At 45.8% G+C, this 20,485-nt stretch overlaps 1 protein-coding gene across 23 annotated transcripts in view; it reads right to left on the bottom strand.

Moving 5' to 3' along the window:
• The window catches only part of LOC117590752 (basement membrane-specific heparan sulfate proteoglycan core protein), an 88,522-nt gene that overhangs the window by 60,409 nt on the left and 7,628 nt on the right, over positions 1-20,485 (bottom strand). For all 23 annotated transcript variants that reach the window (XM_034283683.1, XM_034283662.1, XM_034283670.1 and 20 more), the window contains exons 3-5: positions 517-1,030; positions 289-457; positions 50-213 (exon numbers count right to left, since the gene is read on the bottom strand). In XM_034283683.1, the coding sequence (XP_034139574.1) occupies positions 50-213; positions 289-457; positions 517-1,030 (847 nt within the window). The remainder of the gene's footprint in view (positions 1-49; positions 214-288; positions 458-516; positions 1,031-20,485) is intronic.

Below are 20,485 nucleotides of genomic sequence, written 5' to 3'. Positions count from 1 at the left end.
AGACTGAAGGACACTGAGGACAGGCACACACAGAGAGAGAGAGACTTACCGTGAACCTTTTTGAAGGTGAATATATCATCTGCAAAGGCACCCAATCGTCCCAGTCGGCTGTAGGTCGTCAACTGTTCGCGCAGTTGGTCCTCGAAGTCTGTTATGCGATTGGGCAGCTCCAGTTGGAGCATCACATTCACCTTGAAGCCATCTTCCGTTTGACTGCGGCAAGGAAAGTAGCACAGGGAGGACATGGATTAAAGGACATGGATCCGGGGGGTAAATGGCTGAACTCACTCAACTCGCAACAGGGTGCTGCGTATTTCCAGCTCATCATCATCGACGGTGGTGTCGAAGAACTTGCGTATCTCCTCCTCGAGCAGCTTCTGCAGATTGAGGAAGGCCTCGCTGTTCCTATCCGCAAACTCGTCCGTGTAGGGCTCGGCAATGGTGAAGTATGTGCGATCTACAAGCAGAATCAATTATCGCAATGGGAGTCCTACTGCGGTGGATCTGTGGACTTACAGAAACTCGTCTCCTCATCGACATCGGGGGAGCTGCCCTCCGTTTCGTCGTACAGCTCGGAGGCGCGCTTACGGGGATCGGTGGCACGATTGTGCAGCTGCTGCTGCACCTGCTTCATCATCACCTTCGGACGCTTCTTCTGCTCTTCGAGACGGTGCTTCTGTTCGAGCTTCGACCGCACCCGCTCATCCTTGGCCCTACGGCGACGCTCCTGCTGCCGCTCAGTGATACCACGACGATTGCGATCCCCACCAAAGATGCGGGAGAGGGAACGGCGCACACGGTGTACGCCCTTGCTGAACCAGTTGCCCTGTCCCAGCTCCTCATCCTCGTCCGCTGCCTGCTGCGCCTCGGCGAGAGGCAGGTCATCGTCGTTGAGGAAGCCCTCATCGTCATCCAGCAGGGAGTCGCCGCCGACTCCATGGAGTGCCATGGAGTCCACCTTGCCGTTGGGTTGCAGGGACACATCGTCGGCAAGGATAAAGTCCAGGTCTTCGTCAAAGTTCGAGACTTGCTGTGAAGCAAAAGCAAAAATGGACGAAAAATGTTAAACAATATTCAAGCAAATGTTTTATGAATGAGATTCATTTCAAATATAAACGTCTTCTAGTCCCGAAAGACTCGAGAACTACATTCCGCTTCTTTTTGGCTCAAATACACAGCTTTCAAGTGCTTAATCTTACTCTAGGCGAAAGCTCTGGAAATTATTTTCTATTTAGCGTAATTCTCCGTTCTTCTGGCATGTTTTTTTTACTCTATCACACTGTTGTCCACTTCAATTTCCCCCAGCCACTCAGCGGCATTTCATATTATGCTTTCAACTGACGGAAGCCCAGCGCTTGGTTTGGTTGTGGTCGCCGCTAAGCACGGACACGCAACCATGCTCTCTACAGTTTGACAGTGACCACCGTTTGCGAGTATTTATCCACCACTATTAACAGTTTTATGGTCATTACCACATCAGAGAGTAATGGATAGTAGAACAGCAATATGTAAATAGTTTTCATGCGACTGCCATGCCATGTATGCCCAGCAACTTGGGACAAAAAAGTATTCTCCACACAGTTTGAGAGTAACACAAAAATGACTTTCACACACCAGTTTGAAGGGAACTGACTAGAAAGCTTCTCACCACACGGGAAACTCACAACAGCGGACGTTAACAGATTTTCCCAATGTTTCTGTTAGTCTTCTGGTGACCGAGTGGAGTCTGAGTGTTGCTGTTATTGACACTGCCTTCAAACAGGTGTTTGCCCCGCCCCGAAATGGGTGCAATTTACATACATAAACATACATCATAGATCATCGTGCTTTGCTGCTTCCAGAGTTTTTCCTTAGATTAGAAGTTTTGAATTGGAGGATTTTCCAAAAGTCTCAGTGCAATCCAATAATTCTTAGGGTATCAAAAGACTCGACCCCATCGAATGCGGCTCTTTTGTTTTTTTCGAATGGAAAACTGATTTCAAGTGTTAATTTCTTTTCTTTTCTACAATTTCCTTTTTGATAATCGTTGACTCTATTTTTGGAGTATTTCTGTTTTTTTCCTTGGTACGACGCGTGGTGTGGCTGATATGTAAGTGCACCACTTGCTACATGTGCCACACGTGTGTGTGTGTGTGTGTGTGTGCCGCTCCCTCGATCATATCTATACACGAAATTGATGTTCGATGCTCTTCCTATTACCCTTTCCCCTTTTGTGTGTTCCCACCACCGCTCAACACTTCCTACCATGTTGCAGCTCTTCGAACTCCCTCCCGTTTCCGACACTTGTATGTGCGGCGGGTGGGAAGTGCTGGAATGTGGGGCAAATGTGCATGGGACAAGCACCTTCTACTTATCCCCTTATCGAATATGCTCTGATAAACTAAAAAGATAATAAAAGAGACACGACAAGAGAGAGAGAGAGGGAAGAAAGGCCAGAGACAAAGGCACAAAGAGAGAATGAGAAAGGGCAGAGTGAAGTAATTAAATATCCATGTTCAATAATTTGAACACAATTAACTGGAAATTCTTAAGGCATAATGGAAAGTCACTTAACATCTTTTACTAATGTTAATATGTCACTAGTGGAAGAGCCTAAGAACTATTGCTGCATTGGAAGAAGTACAGATCCCATTACTAATGGGTTTCAGTATTATTTGTATGGGCCAAAGTGGGAATCCTTTACGAATGCAACCCAAAAAAAGTGTTACCACAATCTGTGACTGGCAGCCCCTTAAACACCGGAGATCTTTATGTTTCAGAATATTTGCACCGCTTACATTTCTCACTCTCTCTTAGCAGTTGAACAAACTTCACATCGGGCTTTGAGGCATTGTTGTATTGGTTTTGATTTCTGCTGTTGTTGTTTTGTCTGCCACATTTGGTGGCAGAGACAGCATTGTCTGGCAGGGCGTCTGCCTTCTGCCTTTCCGGTAGGGTGGAGTGGGGATTGGGCCTTTTGTGTGCAGCATAGTCACGTGCCATAAGACAACTTTGTGAAGTTTTTGGCGAGTTTTTGGTTTTGTTTTGCTTTTTTCCTTCAGAATCTTTGGGTGTGTGTTACACATAATAATCATAATAATAATAATAATATTGTGGCCTCATCGATGGCCACTTAAAGAGAAATTCGGAGTCGATTTTATGGCTTGTAAAATTCACTCAAGAGCGGGAATAGAAATCCAGACAGTCAATGGAGATTTAAAGTAAAGATTTCGCTACTTATTGTAACCCTGTCTACCCTTTCATTTGGAATTTTTGGCACAAGCCCTCATCCTTTAGCCACCAAGTGCCATAATGGCGCACATTTGTTTTTCAACTGATTTTCGTAGTCGATAATCGGTGCGCCATCTGCATTGCTTTATGAATGGAAAATCGGTCAAATTCCTTGGCATGCTTGACACAGATTCAGCGTTTATTGTGATTATTGCACAGGAGAGCCAACCCGCTTCCCCAATAGAACAGAACGCAAACACGAACAGCATGGCCGTTTTGTGGCTCTCAAACTGTACCGCCCACGCGGCTAAATAAATTTGAAGCTGCAACTGAATCTACATCTGAATCTGCTCTCAAGAGGAGCGGCGTGCGACGATGCCACGTAATGAATTATTACGCATACGCACCGCAGAACACACAAACAGAAGCAGAAACATAAACTATTTACATGCAACATAAACGGACAGACAAATGGGGCAGCAGAGTGAAAGATTTGTATTTGTATTTCTCTGTGGCGATGTGGCGATCCAATTAGATGACAACGCGCCAGCCACTGCCAACGCCGCTGCGTGTGTCCTTGAACCCATTTTTGCGCCACACCGAACGAGGCATCTGCCAGATTTATGAGCAAAATGAAACATTTGTATGCCTCGAAAGTTGTTGCACGGTGCCGTGGGCGGGAGCTGGGGTGGCATGAAGTGGGTCAGCGGTGGCAAGCACAAAAGCAGCCACTCATCAAGGTCGCACCTAGCGATCATTTTCTTTTTTTTTGTTTTGCTGTATGCGTCGCATCCGTCCATTGAACCCTCAAAAAACTGGACAAGAAATCATCGATACTTTTTTTGTCCTTTTTTTCTGTGGGTCTCAACTCCATTTCCTGTAAAGACACAAATTACAGTGGCAAGACGCCTCCTCCTTCGCGCCTCGTAAATTCTGTTTCACACATGTGGTGGCTTTTTGGATGTTCGGGCAGGGGGTGGCGAATGCTTCTGGCAATTTATTTTCATCAATGTTCGAAAATCGCAGACGAGCGAAAAATTCTCGTTAAATCGATCGCCACACACACACACACACATCAGAGGATGAGGAGCAGGGGTAGGAAGTGCCAACATGACCCGGTCTGCCACACACAATTTGTGGCCACCAGGCACGGCACAGGCACAGGCAGAGGCAGAGGCACTTTCCCCAGGGCGGGGCAAGTCCTAAAACTATCACAAAAACCACACACATAAAAAACGAAGCAACAAACAGAAGAGTAAATCAGAACAGAAAATAAAACAAATAATCAAAATGGGGAATGAAGCACAAGATGTGTGCAGTGTGCGAAGCAGTGGTTATCCTGTAATGGCAAGCAGAAGACCGAGGAAGAATCTAAGGACACTTCAAGAGAATCCAAGACTTCTTTCAAACCAAGAAATCCATCCACTTAAAAGGTGAACTGATGAAAACAGGGTTGTAAATGGGAATAAGGATATATTATCGCAGAAAGATCTTTAACGGAAGTTCATAAAATGCCTTTACTGAAGATTCCTTATCATTTTGGACATTGGACTCCTCAAAATATTCATAGAAACCAAAGGACTCTAAGCAGTGGCAAACCATAAAAAGGGGGGTATCAAAAATTAGGCAGAACATTAGACATACCCGTTCAAATGTGGCATGGAGCTAACTTTTGTGATGTTGCCCACAATTATCACAGGCAGAAGGTGGTCGAAGGGCAACAGGAGGCAGAAGAGGCAGAATAAAAGGAGGCAGGCAAAAAGGAAATTGAGGGTAAAAACATGTGAAAATTTGATTAAAAACTAGCTTCAAGGTAAATGCCCCAGCAGCGGCAGCGGCAGAGGCAGAGGCAGAGCCAGGGCAGGGCAGGTCAGACAGACAGCAGGCATTCCCATTTCCATTCCCATTTCGATTTCCCTGTCTCTTCTCTGTGGCTGTCTTTGTCTCACCCCCTTACACCCAGAGACATGAAGCAGAGGAGCAGAGGAACGATACTAGATGTAGCTTAAATGTGCAACAGCAAATGACATCAAGCACAAGTATTTGGGTCTCTGGAGCAAGTGCAAAGCAATTGACGCCGCCGCATCGTTGCGTCTCCTCGAAGATTATGCGATTAGAGGCAGAGGTAGAGTAGCGGATCAGCAGAGCAGCATAGCAGCAGAGACAGAGGAGAGGCAAAGGCCGAATTTACGAGTCAAGTAAAACCCCAATCTTCAATCCCCAGCAGCAGCAACAGCATCAGCGAACGCGCTTGCAACGCCCGTCAATCATCATCAAAGGCATCAGTGGCTGCTGCTGCAGCATGGGGTATCAGCTGATGGGACCAATGAACGTTGCATCCGACATCCAGAGAATCTCCGTTCGACGTGGGTCCAAAAGCCAGAGCAACCAGATGCACAGATGCCCAGATCCACAGATGGTGGTGTCCGTGTCCGTCTCAGTCACCGTCACCGTCACCGTCACCGTCTCCGTCTCAGCAGGAAATATTTAGCGCTCATCGAGGCTTTGTTTTTGTTTCTGCTCTGCCACTGTGCCACAATTTGTTGTGCCTTAATTAAAGTGTAGTACGTTTTGCAGCAATTGCTTTGATTTAATTAGTTTTTCGCATATACAACACATACTCGTATCTCATATCTAGCGAATGGAAATGGAATGCGAATGCGAATTCCCATTCCCATATTTGCCTCCTACACCTACGCCTACATTCTGACATTTGTCATTTGCATACGACATTCATTTGGATTTCCCATTTCCCCTTTACCCATACAAAAATGCAGCATAACTTTAAGAAGATTATTGAAAGAATTCATCTGCTTTATGTGAGTACATCTACTTTTTAGAGTCAGAATCTAAATGGACTCTCTCTCACAGAGCCTATGATCTTATTTGGTCTCTGTTTGTGTTCTTCCGCCTAGAGAAACATTTATGCCACAAATGAACAGGGTATCAGAAGGAACTTCTATGGAATTGTTTTAAAAGCCTGACAACAACTCTTCAATAAAAGAAAATAGAAGGAGCAATAATTAAACGTCGAGTCCTTTAAAATGTAAACAGCATTTATGTATGTGATACCATTGCGACACCAATTCAATGGGCAAAAAGGAGTTTCCCGGGGAGACCTTTCAGTCGTCAACCAGCTTCACACCACCCCGCAATCAGCAGTCGAGTGTTCCTGATTGACCTTTGACCGGCCCGACAACCATCTCCATTTGATTTCATTCACAGCGGGTAGGAAATTAAATTCCACGTAACAATGACCAAAACAACAAAGATATGAATGGGTTAAAAATAAGTGGACATTGACACCTGCTTGAGCTCATGGATGACTCTTTTGACTCTGCAACAATCTGCTGCTGTTGCTGCTGCGGTGTGGCTGACTCTGCCCCCGCTGTGGAACCGCTGCTCGTTGCTGCAGATTGACAAAGTATTTTTGATGTGTTGTTTATGGCGGAGCTTCGTAGTCTCTGCTCTGTTCTGTGGGTTGCAGACTCATTTAAATGTTGAACCTTCCTTCTCCAAGGTTGAGACACGTCCGTGGCACCAGCACTCCAACATGCCAACACCCAGCGGGTGAGCTGCTGGAGAGCGTGTCAGAAAAGAAACAAGTTGGACCGCAGGGGTAGCCTCAGTGGCACTTTCAATGTGGAATATACCCTGGCTAATATATATATATATCCCATATATTTTATGGGAATATCTACTGGAACATCACCATCATCTATCAGAAATTTGCATCTAACAAGAAAGTCTATCGATCCTTAGGTTCCTCTCTTCTGCGGGATACAAATGTATGTAAATATGTCATGCCTTGGGTCGGGAACACCCTTCTGGTGGAGTATCATCGTGATATGCCAGCAGCAGCTACAGCAGCACGCTTTGGCGACTGTTGATCCTGGGCGCTTTGATGTCTCTCACTGGCATTTCCACTACCCACACTCTCCTTCTGCCATGGCTTCCCGCTGCTTGCTCACCCGCTCTGTCCTTCTGTCATTGCTCTGCCTCTCTCAACCGCTTTTTCGCCCACCCCCTCCGCCTACACCACTTCTGACTTGCTTGGGGATGCGGCTCACGTTTTGGCAATTTCTCATAAAACAAACGACCATTAACGCCTTTAAGTTGTCGGCAGAGTTTTGTTTTTTTTTTGGTTGCTCCTCTGCTCTCCTCTCTGCCGTCACTTTCTTCTGCTCACCCTTCTGTCATCACTCTCTTTTGCTGCGATGCTGCTTGACGTGCAGCTGCCTTGGCGGTTGAGCCTCTGTTGGCGCTGGCATCGTCTTGTTCTGCTCCCAGCCTCTGCAGCTGTCCGTACACGCTTTTTGAGTGGGTGGGAGAGAGGATGTGGAGGAGGAGTGACTTTGGTTCGTGTCTCATATTAAGTTGTCAGCCGTCTTGAGCTACTCTCCCCGCATTCCCGCTCTCACAGTCAATCTCCCACTCGCTCTCGCGCTCTCCCTCTCTCTCTCTCTCTCTCTTTCTAGCAGACCAGCAGCAGCAGAAGTGCAGTTTTTTGATGCTCTGCTTTGGCGTCGCTGCCTTGGTCCCTAAGCCCCGTTTAATGGGGAAATTTTGTGCCTTAGCGGGACTGCGGGATGTTGGAAGGGGGAGGAGTGCATGAAACTATCGATGCTGCTGCTCCCTGTCTCTGCCTCTGCCTCTGCCACTTTTCTCTTTTGAGACACAACAAAGCCAATTTGCGTGCGTAATTTGTGGCACTTAGAAGCTACGTGACAATGATGAGGATGCCACACACAGTTCCTGCCACACTGCTACAACAGCCTCTGCCTGTCCTCAGGTGCCTTTTGTTGTCATTTGTCTGCATTAATTCGAAGTGGAGAGTAAGAGTAAGGGAGAGAGAGAGAGAGACAGAGGTAGTCCATCAATTTGCATTATTCTTTCACCTGAAAATTGTAGGGGAGAGATCTCCCCAATCAACCCCCCCCACAATTCAGCCCATTTGCCACTTGCGCCAGTCGGCTCCTCCGCTGAACAATTATTGTGCGTAATTAATGTTTCTAATTAACTTACAAATTTTGCCATAAAAATTGCCTAACACTACCAAAAAAATGTTCATCAGATTGCATTCATTAACGAGAAGGGACGTATGAGACGCTTCATACGCGTCACAACTTTTATACCCGGCACCTTAGCGGTTATTTGGCAAGTTTTACATTTTTTCTTCATCTGTCATCTGCATCTACAACACTACTCACGCCAACACGCTCCTTTAGCTCGCCAGGGTCAGGGCAGAGACGCGGCAGAGGCAGAGGCAGAAGCAGAGTGTGAATGAGAGAATGTGCAAAAAACAAATATAAGCTGCGGGACAGGGTGTGTTTAGCCACTGAAAATTAATTTCTTCATTGTGGCCATAATAATGATCCAATCGGATTCCAATTTGGTGATCTGATAGATATGGTCATTCCCTACGGAATGGTTTTCTTTTATCTTCAAAACCATAGATTTGGGAGGTTTTCGCCCTTTTGCGGGGCTAATTTTTGAAAGACACTGGTTTCAGTGTGAGCATACAGCAGTCTGGATGCAAAATTTGATGGCTGTAGCTCTTATAGTCTCTGAGAACTAGCCGACAAACAAGACGGACAGACGGACGGACGGACAGACGGACAGACATGGCTCTATCGACTCGTCTATTGATGCTGATCAAGAATATACTTTATGGGGTCGGAAACGTTTCCTTCTGTGCTTTACATACAACCGTTATTCCCCACAAATACCGACCGATCATACGTAACATACTCGTTTAGAGGATTGCACTGCGGATGATCAACGGTGCAGACGAATGTGGAGGGGTTTCCGGGTATTTCCAAAGCTTTTATGGGAATTCCATTTTTAATTGTTTTGATCCCACTCATGCGAGATTTTTTTTGGCAGATATTTCCCCCTCTATTGTTGTTTTAGCCATGAAAACATTAATTTGCATTGTTTGCTGAATTTATCATTTCAAGTTGTGAGCAAATTCGCCTCCTGAAGTTTTCGTTTTGTACCTTAGATTCCCTGAGACTTTTAGAGCCAAAATGTTAAAGTATCACTGATCCACCTTAAAAGTCCATCATCTTTTACCAGAATTTCCATTATTGAAGTTCAAATTGTAGGCTGTTTTGTTATGATCGTTTTTATTTCTTGGTTGCTCGGGTTTTTTGAGATTTTCTCAGCTTCGCGGGAAACACTTTAAGAGCCCATATTATGGCCATTACTCGTCTGATTGTTGCCTGAGACTTTTATGAGCCATGCTTTTTGGGCTTTACTCCTTTGTTCCTGTATAGTCATTTTCGTACTGTAACGCTCCTCTGACGCTGCTTCTGTTTCCCCTTCTACGCGTTTTATTCGCTTGCTTTTATGGGTTTTCGCACATTTGTACATATTTTGTAGTGGTAATCGTTTTGGTTTTTGGTTTCTCCGAGGCTTTTATGCTCGTGTTTTCAGTTTTTATGGCCACGTGTCATGTAGCCTCTGCACCCAGCCCCTTCAAGAGTGGTGCATCACTCGGTGGCATATTTATAGAGATGATTTCAGAGCTCATGAAAAGCGCAGCAGCAGCGGCCACCCCCGCTTCGATATCCCATTTTCGTATATGTATATTGCAAGAAGAATGCACTTTTGTTTGCATTTTTCTTTTGGGATCTCTCCAAATTGACAATCAAATGATGCCCTAACACGTGAGGGTACTCGGAATTATAGGAGCATTTTGGCAAATCCGTCAATACAGAAGATACTTCATCGAGAAGCCGCCTGGAGCTTCGCCTCGAATCCCCAGAGACCGAATGTTGCCGTCATTATTGTCGGTTCGATTCGGTTCGAGTCGATTTCTGCTACTCTGATGTTGCCCTTTGGATCGCCAGCGATTGACCCTCCAGTGCGGGTAGGCTATAGCTATCAATCGATTTAGTTTAGAGTCCCAATGGCCTCAATTTCTTATACATATATGTACGTATGTACTCGTATGTTTTGTTGATTATGAAAGAACCTCAAGCGAAAAAAACAATGTCTACAACATTTTCTATGGATGTCTGTGTCTGTGTGTGTATTGTGTGTTGTGTGTGTGGTGTGGTGTGGCATGTGGATTGGTGGATTCGGTGGATTCGGTGGATTCGGTGGCCGCATTTTCTGTGTGTGCTGTTTGAGGAAGTGAATTCGAATTTCAATGACTTGAACTTCTATAAAAAGCATTTACGCAATTTTTCTGTTCTGTTTCTTCAGTTTCCATTGGGTCTTCAGCTGTTGGCTCTGCTGCTGGCTCTCTGCCGTTTCAGTGCGTTTTTATGATATGCTTGGGGCAATGCGGGCTCTACTATTATTTATAGACCCATGTGGCTGATAAGAAGCCTTCGATTTGCCTTCGTTCTGTTTTCCTCTTCTTCGTTTATTGATTACGTTTTTTATTGAATGAATATTAATTAATGGCCATAAACCCTAACATCCGGAGGAGCAGCAGTGGGGATGTGGGGATGTGGGGTGGCATTCATACTTTTTGAGGGTCGCCTCCTAATGAGGCCTATGCTGCACTCGGATGTGGGATGCTAGTGATGCTGCCACTTGCCAGTTTTGTAACCCGATCTCAATTAGAAGAAGGAACCACAGCCACTAGTTGGCTGGCTGGCTGGCTGGCTGGCTGCCTTTTTGCCTTCATGGAGAGCATACAAAATATTTGGCTTCCTGTGGCTGCTGCTTCCGTTGGAGCGCTTCTTGCAACAACATTTGATTTTCTGACCAGGAATCTCTCTGCTGCCGTGTGGCAGCGCCAGTTAAAGTTTCTCTTCAGGAAAATATTTCTGCGGCCACCACCGAAGACCGTGTGTGTTCCGTTTCGTTTTGTTGCGTTTCGTTCGGTTTTAATTTATCTAAAACTTTTGGCTGCTTCAACCTTTTTGGTCACCCCCACCTCCTGGCCCCCGACGGTTGCGCAATTTGCAATTTGACCTTTTAACCCTTTGTTGCGGACCTCGAACAAGGTAGATACCGTGAAAGAGATAGAGAGAAAGACACAGACGAAAACTTTGGGAAACGACCTTGTAACCACAGCAACAAGCGGTGGCGGCAGCCCAACGGCAGCAGGGGGAATCCCCATACCACAGGCTGCCAGATAGATTGCAGTTCATCCAGCACATACATTCAATCAATGCTTCATTCATTTATTCATCATCTATCATTCATCATTTGGCTGGCATTTAAATGTCACTGTAATCATGAATAAGTTAAAGATCGAATGAGAACTGCAAAAGAAAAGCAGCTGTGCAACAAGTGTCCTGCATAAGAAACAGCATGACAAGGTGTTGGTGTTGATAAACGAAAGGAAATGGCAAATGAAGATAAAGATAAAACAGAGGGGAAGTAGCAAGTGTCTCACAGGAAATACGTGCACAAAAATAATGGCGGCTGCGAATAATCACAGCTGAAAAGATGAAAACAGAACAAGATAGTGTACAAAACCAAAGGATGATGCAAGGAGACCAAAATCTAATATATTTCAAGCATGCTTCTCACCAAACAGTTTTGGTAAGCCCTTGACCCATTACATTTATTAACTCCTTCGATTCGCGACACAATTGTGCTCAGAATTCTGATATCTCTGGAAAAGCGATCATGCATGTTATTTTTCTCAAGATAACTTCTGTCAGTCATTGGATATTTGTTATTCATCACGAAGGCAGGCCTCAGGAAACAACAGAGGAGGAGGTGATGACTGTCCCAATAGACACGCTTTAGAGTCAGCCCAGAGGGACGGGACACAGATCTGAATCATCACTGTACTTGGCCCCAATCCACGGAGGGGTAACTCCGCCAACGGCGAGGGGTTTTGGCCATGTCTGACAGCTGGCAAAATAGCTCCCTGGCATATCCATCAGCGAGATGGATAGACTCTAGTCCCCAGTTGGGCGCCCATTTGGAATCTGTGTCATTTGCATGCAAAAAAACAACACAAAAACAACTCAAAATCTGCCAAGATGGAGTGTGCCTCCTGACCATTGGAATGCCGAAGATAGGAATACTCTATTTGCCTTTAAGATTTGTAGAAAGCGAATGTGTGTGTCATGAACACGTCATGCAGCAGTGCCACACGGTGTTGTCATTGTTCTAGGAAAATGAGGAAAATGAACGTGTCACCAACTTCGTGGCAAAGTGACAGTACCCCACTCTGACGCTCTCGACAAATCACAAATCGAAAAAGCAAACCAAAAACAACTCCGGAGTCACAGACGCAGTCGCAGTCGGTAGTCGGTAGTCGGCAGTCGGCAGTTGGAGAGATGATGTCATAGTAGGTGGAGGAGGAGGGTGCTGGTGATGTGATATCACTATCCGACTGCTGTCACTGCCACTGCTGCTGCTGCTGCTGCTGAGGCTGCGGATGCCACATAAATCAGATTGCCACTGGCGCTAAATGCAGCATCATAATGATCCTATGGCTACCATGATGATAATCATCATTGAAAAGGCAAACTGCAGCCCGCGTTGATATCCCATGGGCCATTTATCAAAGTTCAGCCATCGAAAAGATGTTAACATCGCAAATTACACAGTCATAAAAATCGCAAAAGAAAAACTGCAGTCTGCAGAACCGAAAGACGTGGAGCTGCCACCACGTCTTGCCCCCTGTGCACTCTGTGGGGCCTTGGCTCAGCATTTGAGTCGCTTAAAATTACAGCCACTCACCCACCGCAAGCCCAGAGCCTCCTCTCTTTTTTTGTTGTTTTTGTTTTTGTTATTTTTTTCGGTGGGCGATGCAAATCGCAAAAGCGCCTCTGGAGCCGCCGGCCGGCCGCTTGCCTTATCGCCGAATGTTGCACTGCCGTGTGGTGCATGGCGCATGGCGCATGGTGCACGGGTGGCAGGTAGGGCGGCGGGACATGTGGCATGGCGCATGGAGCGTGTTTAATTGCGTGCAATTTGTTTTAGACGCTACAAAACATCAAAGTACGGTGAAGACTGGTGTTTAGAGACCACAAAAAACTACGTTATTTTCCCTGTAAAAAGTTCACTGAAGCTTTTCCAGTATCTTTGATCGGGTTACCACTGTTGTGGGGGGCATCTGTGTTGTCTGACGAGCATGTGGGCCATGATACACGCGTATGCTATATGTTACAGCCACTCACTCACTCACTCGCCTTAGTACGAGTAAATGAAACTGTTCGTTTCCCCGTCCGTTTGGTTTTGCATTACATCAACTCATTAGGCACGCACAGACGACAGACGACAGTCGACAGTCGACAGTGGACAGACGACGCTGAACGATGACGATGAGGCGTCGTTGTAGGTCAGTCAGTCTCTGGGATTACCACTGCAACATGCGACTGTCTGGGGGCCGCCACCCCGAACAGGGTTGCGGGACACCACTTGGCGGCTGCGACTACGACTCCAGCTCCCAGCTAGAAGCTGAGACTTTGAGACTCTGTGACGAGTGCTTCACAGTTCACTAGCTTTTGGCACTTGCATACCCTGCACTCGTACTCCTACAGTTTGTTCAGGCGATCAACAAGTGGGTCTTAACGGACGATGTCCGCTCAGAGACTCAATGTGAAAGTTCATCCATGGGAATTTTGTACATCAAATCGACACCATTGGAAGTATTATTTCTGTTGCAACAATTCTTGACGAGGATATTTCCATATTCGTAATGGTTTTTCTGTCTTTGTTATTGGTTTTTTTATGTTTTTCATTTTTTAGTTGAATGCTTTTTGTGCACATGCTGCTGGGGCTGCCACCTCACGTCTCTCCGCCCACTTGTCGTCTCTAAACTTTAAACTTAATTACCTGAAGGAGTGTACGAAGGTGTACCATATGCAAATATCGCACCAGAGCCAGAGGCCATCGCAACAACTACGCGCCGTATTCCACCATACACATCACTTACCAGCCTCGAGAAACGACAAACGACATCGACATCGACATCGACATCGACATTTGGTTTTGTTTTAGTTCCACTTTGAACGAGTTTTTTTCTTTTGCCTCTGAGCAACTTCCTTATGGGTGACTGTTTCATAGAAACATTCGAAGAACATCCCTAAGCTGTTTTCAATCGAAATGCTGTGAAGATGCATTGGGAAAACTCTGAATTTTCGTTCATTTTTAAAACGTTTGCGCCCTCTGGTCTCACTGGCATTCAGTGCATTTGCACAGCGATTGACCCCAATCGATCAGACGATTAAGATGCCGACAGAGATTGCCTACAAGGAGGAAAGAAAGAATATCTATGTATAGAGAGATAGAGAGAGGATAGAGGTAGAGGGCGAAAGAGATTGGCACACGTCTGCCTCGAGCTTAGGAGGAAATGCGGCCACAGACCAACAATATCTATAAATTAAATATTGACGTAGCCGGCAGTTGCCAGTCGGCAGTTGGCGGTTAACTTATCTGCCCATCCCGCGCCTATGCCTTCCTCCACTACCCCACCAACGGAACGAGGATGGATCCGTGCACAACAGTTGGGGCTGACGGCACACCGACCTCGGATCGCGCACGCAGCTTATCGGATCGGGCCTCTCCAGATACGATACGATACGATAGGCAACGCCATGTATTACCTCATCATTGCTAATCGCAGACAGCAAAACGGCGCTCGTAAAATTCACTACTCGGAGAATCAATCAAATGGCCAAAACACACACACCAAGCCACACCACAAAAAACCGATTTCTGGCCTACCAATTTATAGCTTTTATGCAGAAGGCATCGCGGGAGGAACAGTGTCTTAGAAGCGGCATAAATTATGGCTTGGCTTTCATTCCTTTCGATTCCATTTCCATTCCCTATTTCGAGTCCCCGAACGCTTAAGCCCAGCTTCGCCTCTCGGCTCAGTCCATCACTCTTTTTGTGGCTTTGTCTGGTGGCTTTGTCGACGATATGCGACGTGTTTGGCGCACCAAGTGGGGAGCGGCTTCGTCATATGCAAAGCACGTTGTTCAAGTCTTTGCCAATATGTACATATGTAAGTATGTACAGAATGCTCCCCAATGTCCAACGCTCGGCAATGGAGAGGATTACAATTGGCATTGAAATCGCCAGAGAAGAAAGATTTTGTTTCGAGGATAAGGTATCAATTCCTTCCAATAACTCAAATTCAGCTCAAATTTCGTATTGGAAATCGGCAAAGATGAGCTGCTGTCCACTTCTATTACCTAAGCGATTACATTATTCGCAAGTCAACATCTTCTGGAGTCTCTGTTAAAGCTCTGTTATATGGCGCACTGGGCGCTTGGGGAGCAACGAACCTCCCCCCGACTACCATAGAGCATCCTTGGCAGCTGATGTTTCATGTTGAGCAACAGAGACAGAGCTTTATTATTTGCATGTAGGAGCGAGAGGGAGTCAGGGTACCGCTGCGGACGGATGATGACCTCAAGTGTGACACAGGGCGCACCAAAAAACAAAGCGCTGAATGGAACAAAGGCTATGCACTATGCCTCCTCCTCACCCACACGTTCTCCTCTGCCTGCTGTCCCCCTCTCAGCTGTGTTCCCTCCGCTACCCAGCCACCGCTGCAGTTGTCATCAAGTGCAACGTCATCCTGCTTATTAAAGGTATTACACCAACACACAATGCGGCAAAAGAAGCAGCAGAGAACGCTGAGAACGGTAGACAACAAGTAAACGTAATTACAGCCGCGCCTCTCCCTCTCCCTCTCTCTCTCGCTCTCTCTATGCATTAGCCGCAGCCGCAGCCGCAGCCCCAGCCCTCGGGCTCAGCCTCACTCACTCGTCTCTGCGCAAAGTGCATTCAAACGTAGGTGAGAACGCTCTCTCCATAGCGTAATATTTTGAGCCAGAACGAAAGACAGAAACAGGCAACTCCAAAAAGTGGCAACGCCTCACCTTACGCATAGATCAAAATTTTCTCCAGCCTCTGCTTCTGCCTTAGCTGCTGCTCTTGCCTTAGGCCTAGCTTTTGCCTTTGCCTCTGCCCTAGTCTCTGCTTTAGCCTCTGCTGCCATCAAAAATCTCAGTCGCAGGCATGAAGTAACTATAAGGAGGCCTCGTCGCTGGCAAAGTTACTCGTTGCTTTCCTAATTTTCAGTGCTCGTTTGCTTGTCGACGCGGAAGGTTGGTTGCAGACAACATTTTTTTTTCAAAGTTTTTCAAAATGTTTTTTTTTTCACAACACAGACTACTATTATGTAGCAAACTATTAAAAATTAAATTATGAAACAATTATTATGTTTTTTCACATTGCCTTCAAATGATTAAACAGCACACTTCATTGTCGTTGTCCTCACATTTACAGCGGGAGCGCTTTCACTCGCACTTTTCACTCGCACGTTTGCCTAATTTTTGCCGACGAGACCTCCTTATATAGTTTCTTCATGGTCGCAGGCCTCTACCGCCGATGCCGAATGCAGTCGGTCGCTGTCACCAAGGTACATTATAATAGAAGGAAAGCCCAGTCCTTGACTAGTGGACGCTTTTCTTGCTCCATCTTACCCCTCTTTCACGATATACCTTGGCTGTTTACCTTTGCTGTCAGCAGTCAGACGCTTTCGCTGCCTCGCCTCTGTTCGGGTTTTTGTTGTTGTTGGTGTTGTTCTCTCTCTCTTTCTGTTGCTCTTAAATCTGTTTAGAAAAATATGTAGACCTCGTTGTCATTGTCACACAGACACTCTAAAGACAGGGGTGGGGACAGAGAGACAACCTCTTGACTGCGGCTTGTTGTTGATTTCTTCTCTTCTTGGCGGTGAGGAGGAGAGCCAGAGGTAAGAGACGATGATGTCGCGAGACGCACATTGCTACACAGCGAAAAAACAACACACAACAAAAAAGTTACGGCCACTTCTTCGGAATGTTTCCAACACTTGAACTGCATTACCGTAAGCTGCGACTTCAGCGTCGGCAGCAGCAACAGCAACAGCAGGCAGGCAGGCAGGCAGGCAGGCAGGCCGTCCATCAGAACTGGGTTGACGCTGCAGCTCTGCCCCACTGCGACGCAGCTGCGACGGCGACTGACAATACATCAATGACTGCCAAACCGCTTGAACGGAGGCGGCATGGAAGAGAGGTGCAAAGGGCAAGGTTTTTTTACTCTTTACCTACAAGTTCCACTGTTTGGAGGTTTCACTGTGTGGCCCGCACATATAAAAATAGTCAGCAGAGGCTGGGGCCAAAGGGTCACCCCACAAATGGTTAATTACGTAATTTTTTGACACCACAAACACATTTTTAAGAACCTTTTCGTGAGAAACGTTCAACAATTTCGAGAAGGGGAAAAGTCCACACGATGGGAAGCGCGAAATTCTGGGCCAACTTCCGCGGAAAGGCAGTCGGAAAAATAAAACTCCAAAGTCGGAGCTCAACAAGGGTTTGAAGTTCGCAATTGTTATTTCTATGCATTTCTGGCAATAGACTGAGAATGTTCATAGCGATTATAATTTGGGAAAACACATAGGCACCGGCTTAGCATGGGGCACAAAAAGTCCACCTTAAATCACACCGAATTTAAACTTGCTCCTTTTTCATAGAAACTTTAACAATTCTTGGACAAAAAAATCAAATTGAAACTTATTGATTGTTAACGATCTGCTCCTCATAGTACTGGCGATCGTTCCTGTCTTTCTCCGAGGCTTCGTTCTTCTCTTGAAGTTTTTTTTTTATTGTTTTCAGGACCTCTTTCTCCTCTGTCTTTGTTCTTCAAGGGGGTCTCCTTTTCCTCCACAATATTGTGATTGTCTCTCTTTCGTGTCTCGTGTCTCCCCTCCTCGCAAAAGTCTCTATTTTGTGGGCCCAGCTCTTTTCCTTTAGATAGTCCCTAATTTTCGTTATAATTTCTTTCTTCTTCTCAAGATCATCTTTGTCTGTAGTTGAGGCCTCCATCTCGCTCTTTTCTTCGTTCTCGTCATGGAACTCGTCTTCGTCCTGAATGGCGTTTGCCATTTGCCCGTTTGGCAGCATCAAAGTTATAAAATGGAAACGCTCGCCTATCAGCTAATAGCAGAGATGAAGGAAGGGCTCCGAGCAGCAGTAGTTGTTCTTCACCGAAATGTCAAAGTACTGCATATTGGGCTTGCGAACTGTTGGATTCAATTTGAAGACCGTGCGATTGCGGCTGTCCGCCTTGTTGCCACAAATGACTGTGGGAATGCGGCCGCAGTGGTCCCACAGTTGGGTGATCCGCAGGAACACATTGTCGCAGGTCGTCTCGCTGCTCACATCGCACATAATGATGGCACAGTCACTGCTCCTATGGTACATGCGGCGCAGAACGGGATGCTTATGCCCACCGGTGGTGTGGCAAACATTGAAGCGAATGGGTCCACGTTTGGTCTGGAATACGATTTCTTGCTCAGTTTGCAATAAGGTCGGCCAATAGTGGGAATTCTCATTAAAACAGCCTGCTAGGTGGCGCTTCATCAAGGAGGAATCGCCCACAATGACCAGCTTGTAGATGGGTCGACCCTTCATATAATTCATGAAGAAAACGGATCTAGCAGTCGAATTTACTCAACGGAGAAGATTTTTGGGAGGAGAAAGCAAGTGAGTGCCTGCCGGTCCTTACCCAATCCAGAATCGGATTGAAATTACAGTGACCCCTGGGGTTGCTATGTTTCTGGTCGGACTATTGATGGTTTGGACTATTATCATAGCCAGAATGAAGAAAATATGCACAACAAGGGATCCCTTCCGTTCAGCGTGGCTTAGAATTTCAGCATCTCTTTTTCTATCCCTCTCTCTGTCAAACGCTTTATCTGTCTTTAGCTTTATCTCTATTTGTCTATCTTTCTTCCATCTATCTACCAAAACGGCCTTCAAGGTCAAGTTTCTGCTTTTACTGCCTTTTTTTCTTTGGGAATCAAGAGCCAAGAGATTCATTCGCTTGCCAAAGTCTCTACACAAAGTTTTTTATGTATTTGCTTTTGATTTCAGGCTTGTTGTTTCTTCTTCCACTCTTTTTTCGGCGGCACGTTTCATTTGCAACACTCACAGATACACGCACAACAGCTACAGCTACAGCTACAGATACAAACACAGGAAATAAATCAAGTTTGGCTTTTGGTCAAAAGTCGTCTATGGTCGGTTGTCGTCGTCGTCGTCGTTGTCGTTGTCGTTGTCGCTGTGTGTGGGGGGGCTCTGCGGGGGCTCTCTAAATGTGAGACAGCGACAAATATTTGTCTTTTGACAGCTAATGGGCTCGTTTAGAGATCGCCACTGAAGGCGGGGCGGCACACGGGTGCAGGGTCCAAGCGTCCCAGCGTCAAGCAGTCTGTTGTTTACCTTACCAGATCCCAATCCTCAATCGAATCTCTGAATCTGAATATCGAAATCAAAGCGAAACGAATCGCAAAACAGTCACATACCTGCAAAGAGATTGAGATTGAGAGAAACGCTGGTTAATTGAATTTTTAATTCATAAATAAATAGCTGGCAAATGGTTTTTTTTTGTGGATCATGTGTAGATGATGATTATCCATTAATTAAGGTTCGTCCCAAAATGATATCTGTTTGGCCACAAATTAACATTGGAGAGGAATTCACTCCCAAGAGGAGTGAATATAAATTGTACTTCTAAGAAATACTTTCCTCAGTTATTTCATTGAAATATTTCCCATTTTAATAGCTCAGCTCAGTTCATTGTATGTCTAGTTATCCCATTTCCTTAAGATCTACTTCGCGTCCAGTGCTGCCGCATGAAATATGATGATGATCACTCACTCACTCGACTGGTCGTCGTTTGTTGCGATCATCAGCTGATCGCACAACCCGATCCGAACCCCCCAAGCTAATGAACTTCTCCGCATACAGCGAGTTCTTTCCTTTTTTTGCTGATCTTAACATAAAAATGGTGTACGGAATTCGAATTCTGCATTGGACACTGTTTTCCAGACGAAACCGAAACGAAAATCCGATGACAGGGCACTGGAGTAGGGGAATGGAATGAAGGGGAAGGCGCATGGCAATGCATGCGACACCGCATATTTTTGGTGTTAGTCAAACGAATGGAATGAAGAGCAACAGAATCGAATGGGGAATGGGATGGTTAAAGAAACTATTGGATAGTGATTCAAGCTTTGAGCTGTTTCTAGCTAGGGGAATAGGACTCTCTCGCTCTCTCGCTCTCCCTCTCTCTCTCTCTGCCTAATGGCTCTCCACTGATAAGGCAACAAGTTCTGACCATAAACGGAGAAAAAACCCATAATAACGAAGAGACTTTCGACTAAGTGATGACTACTACTCTTCCGATTAGTAGCCAAAATGTGAGGAGGATCCAATTTCACGACTGGTAGTTTAATATATTTTAGATCTAGTGAAACTTTTTACCGAGGTATTAAATGGGTTCATAGATA

Source organism: Drosophila guanche, unplaced genomic scaffold, assembly GCF_900245975.1.
Source record: "Drosophila guanche unplaced genomic scaffold, DGUA_6, whole genome shotgun sequence".
Classification (NCBI taxonomy): Eukaryota; Metazoa; Arthropoda; class Insecta; order Diptera; family Drosophilidae; genus Drosophila; species Drosophila guanche.
Note: the sequence above shows the minus strand (reverse complement) of the source record. Positions and strands in the feature narration are given on the sequence as shown.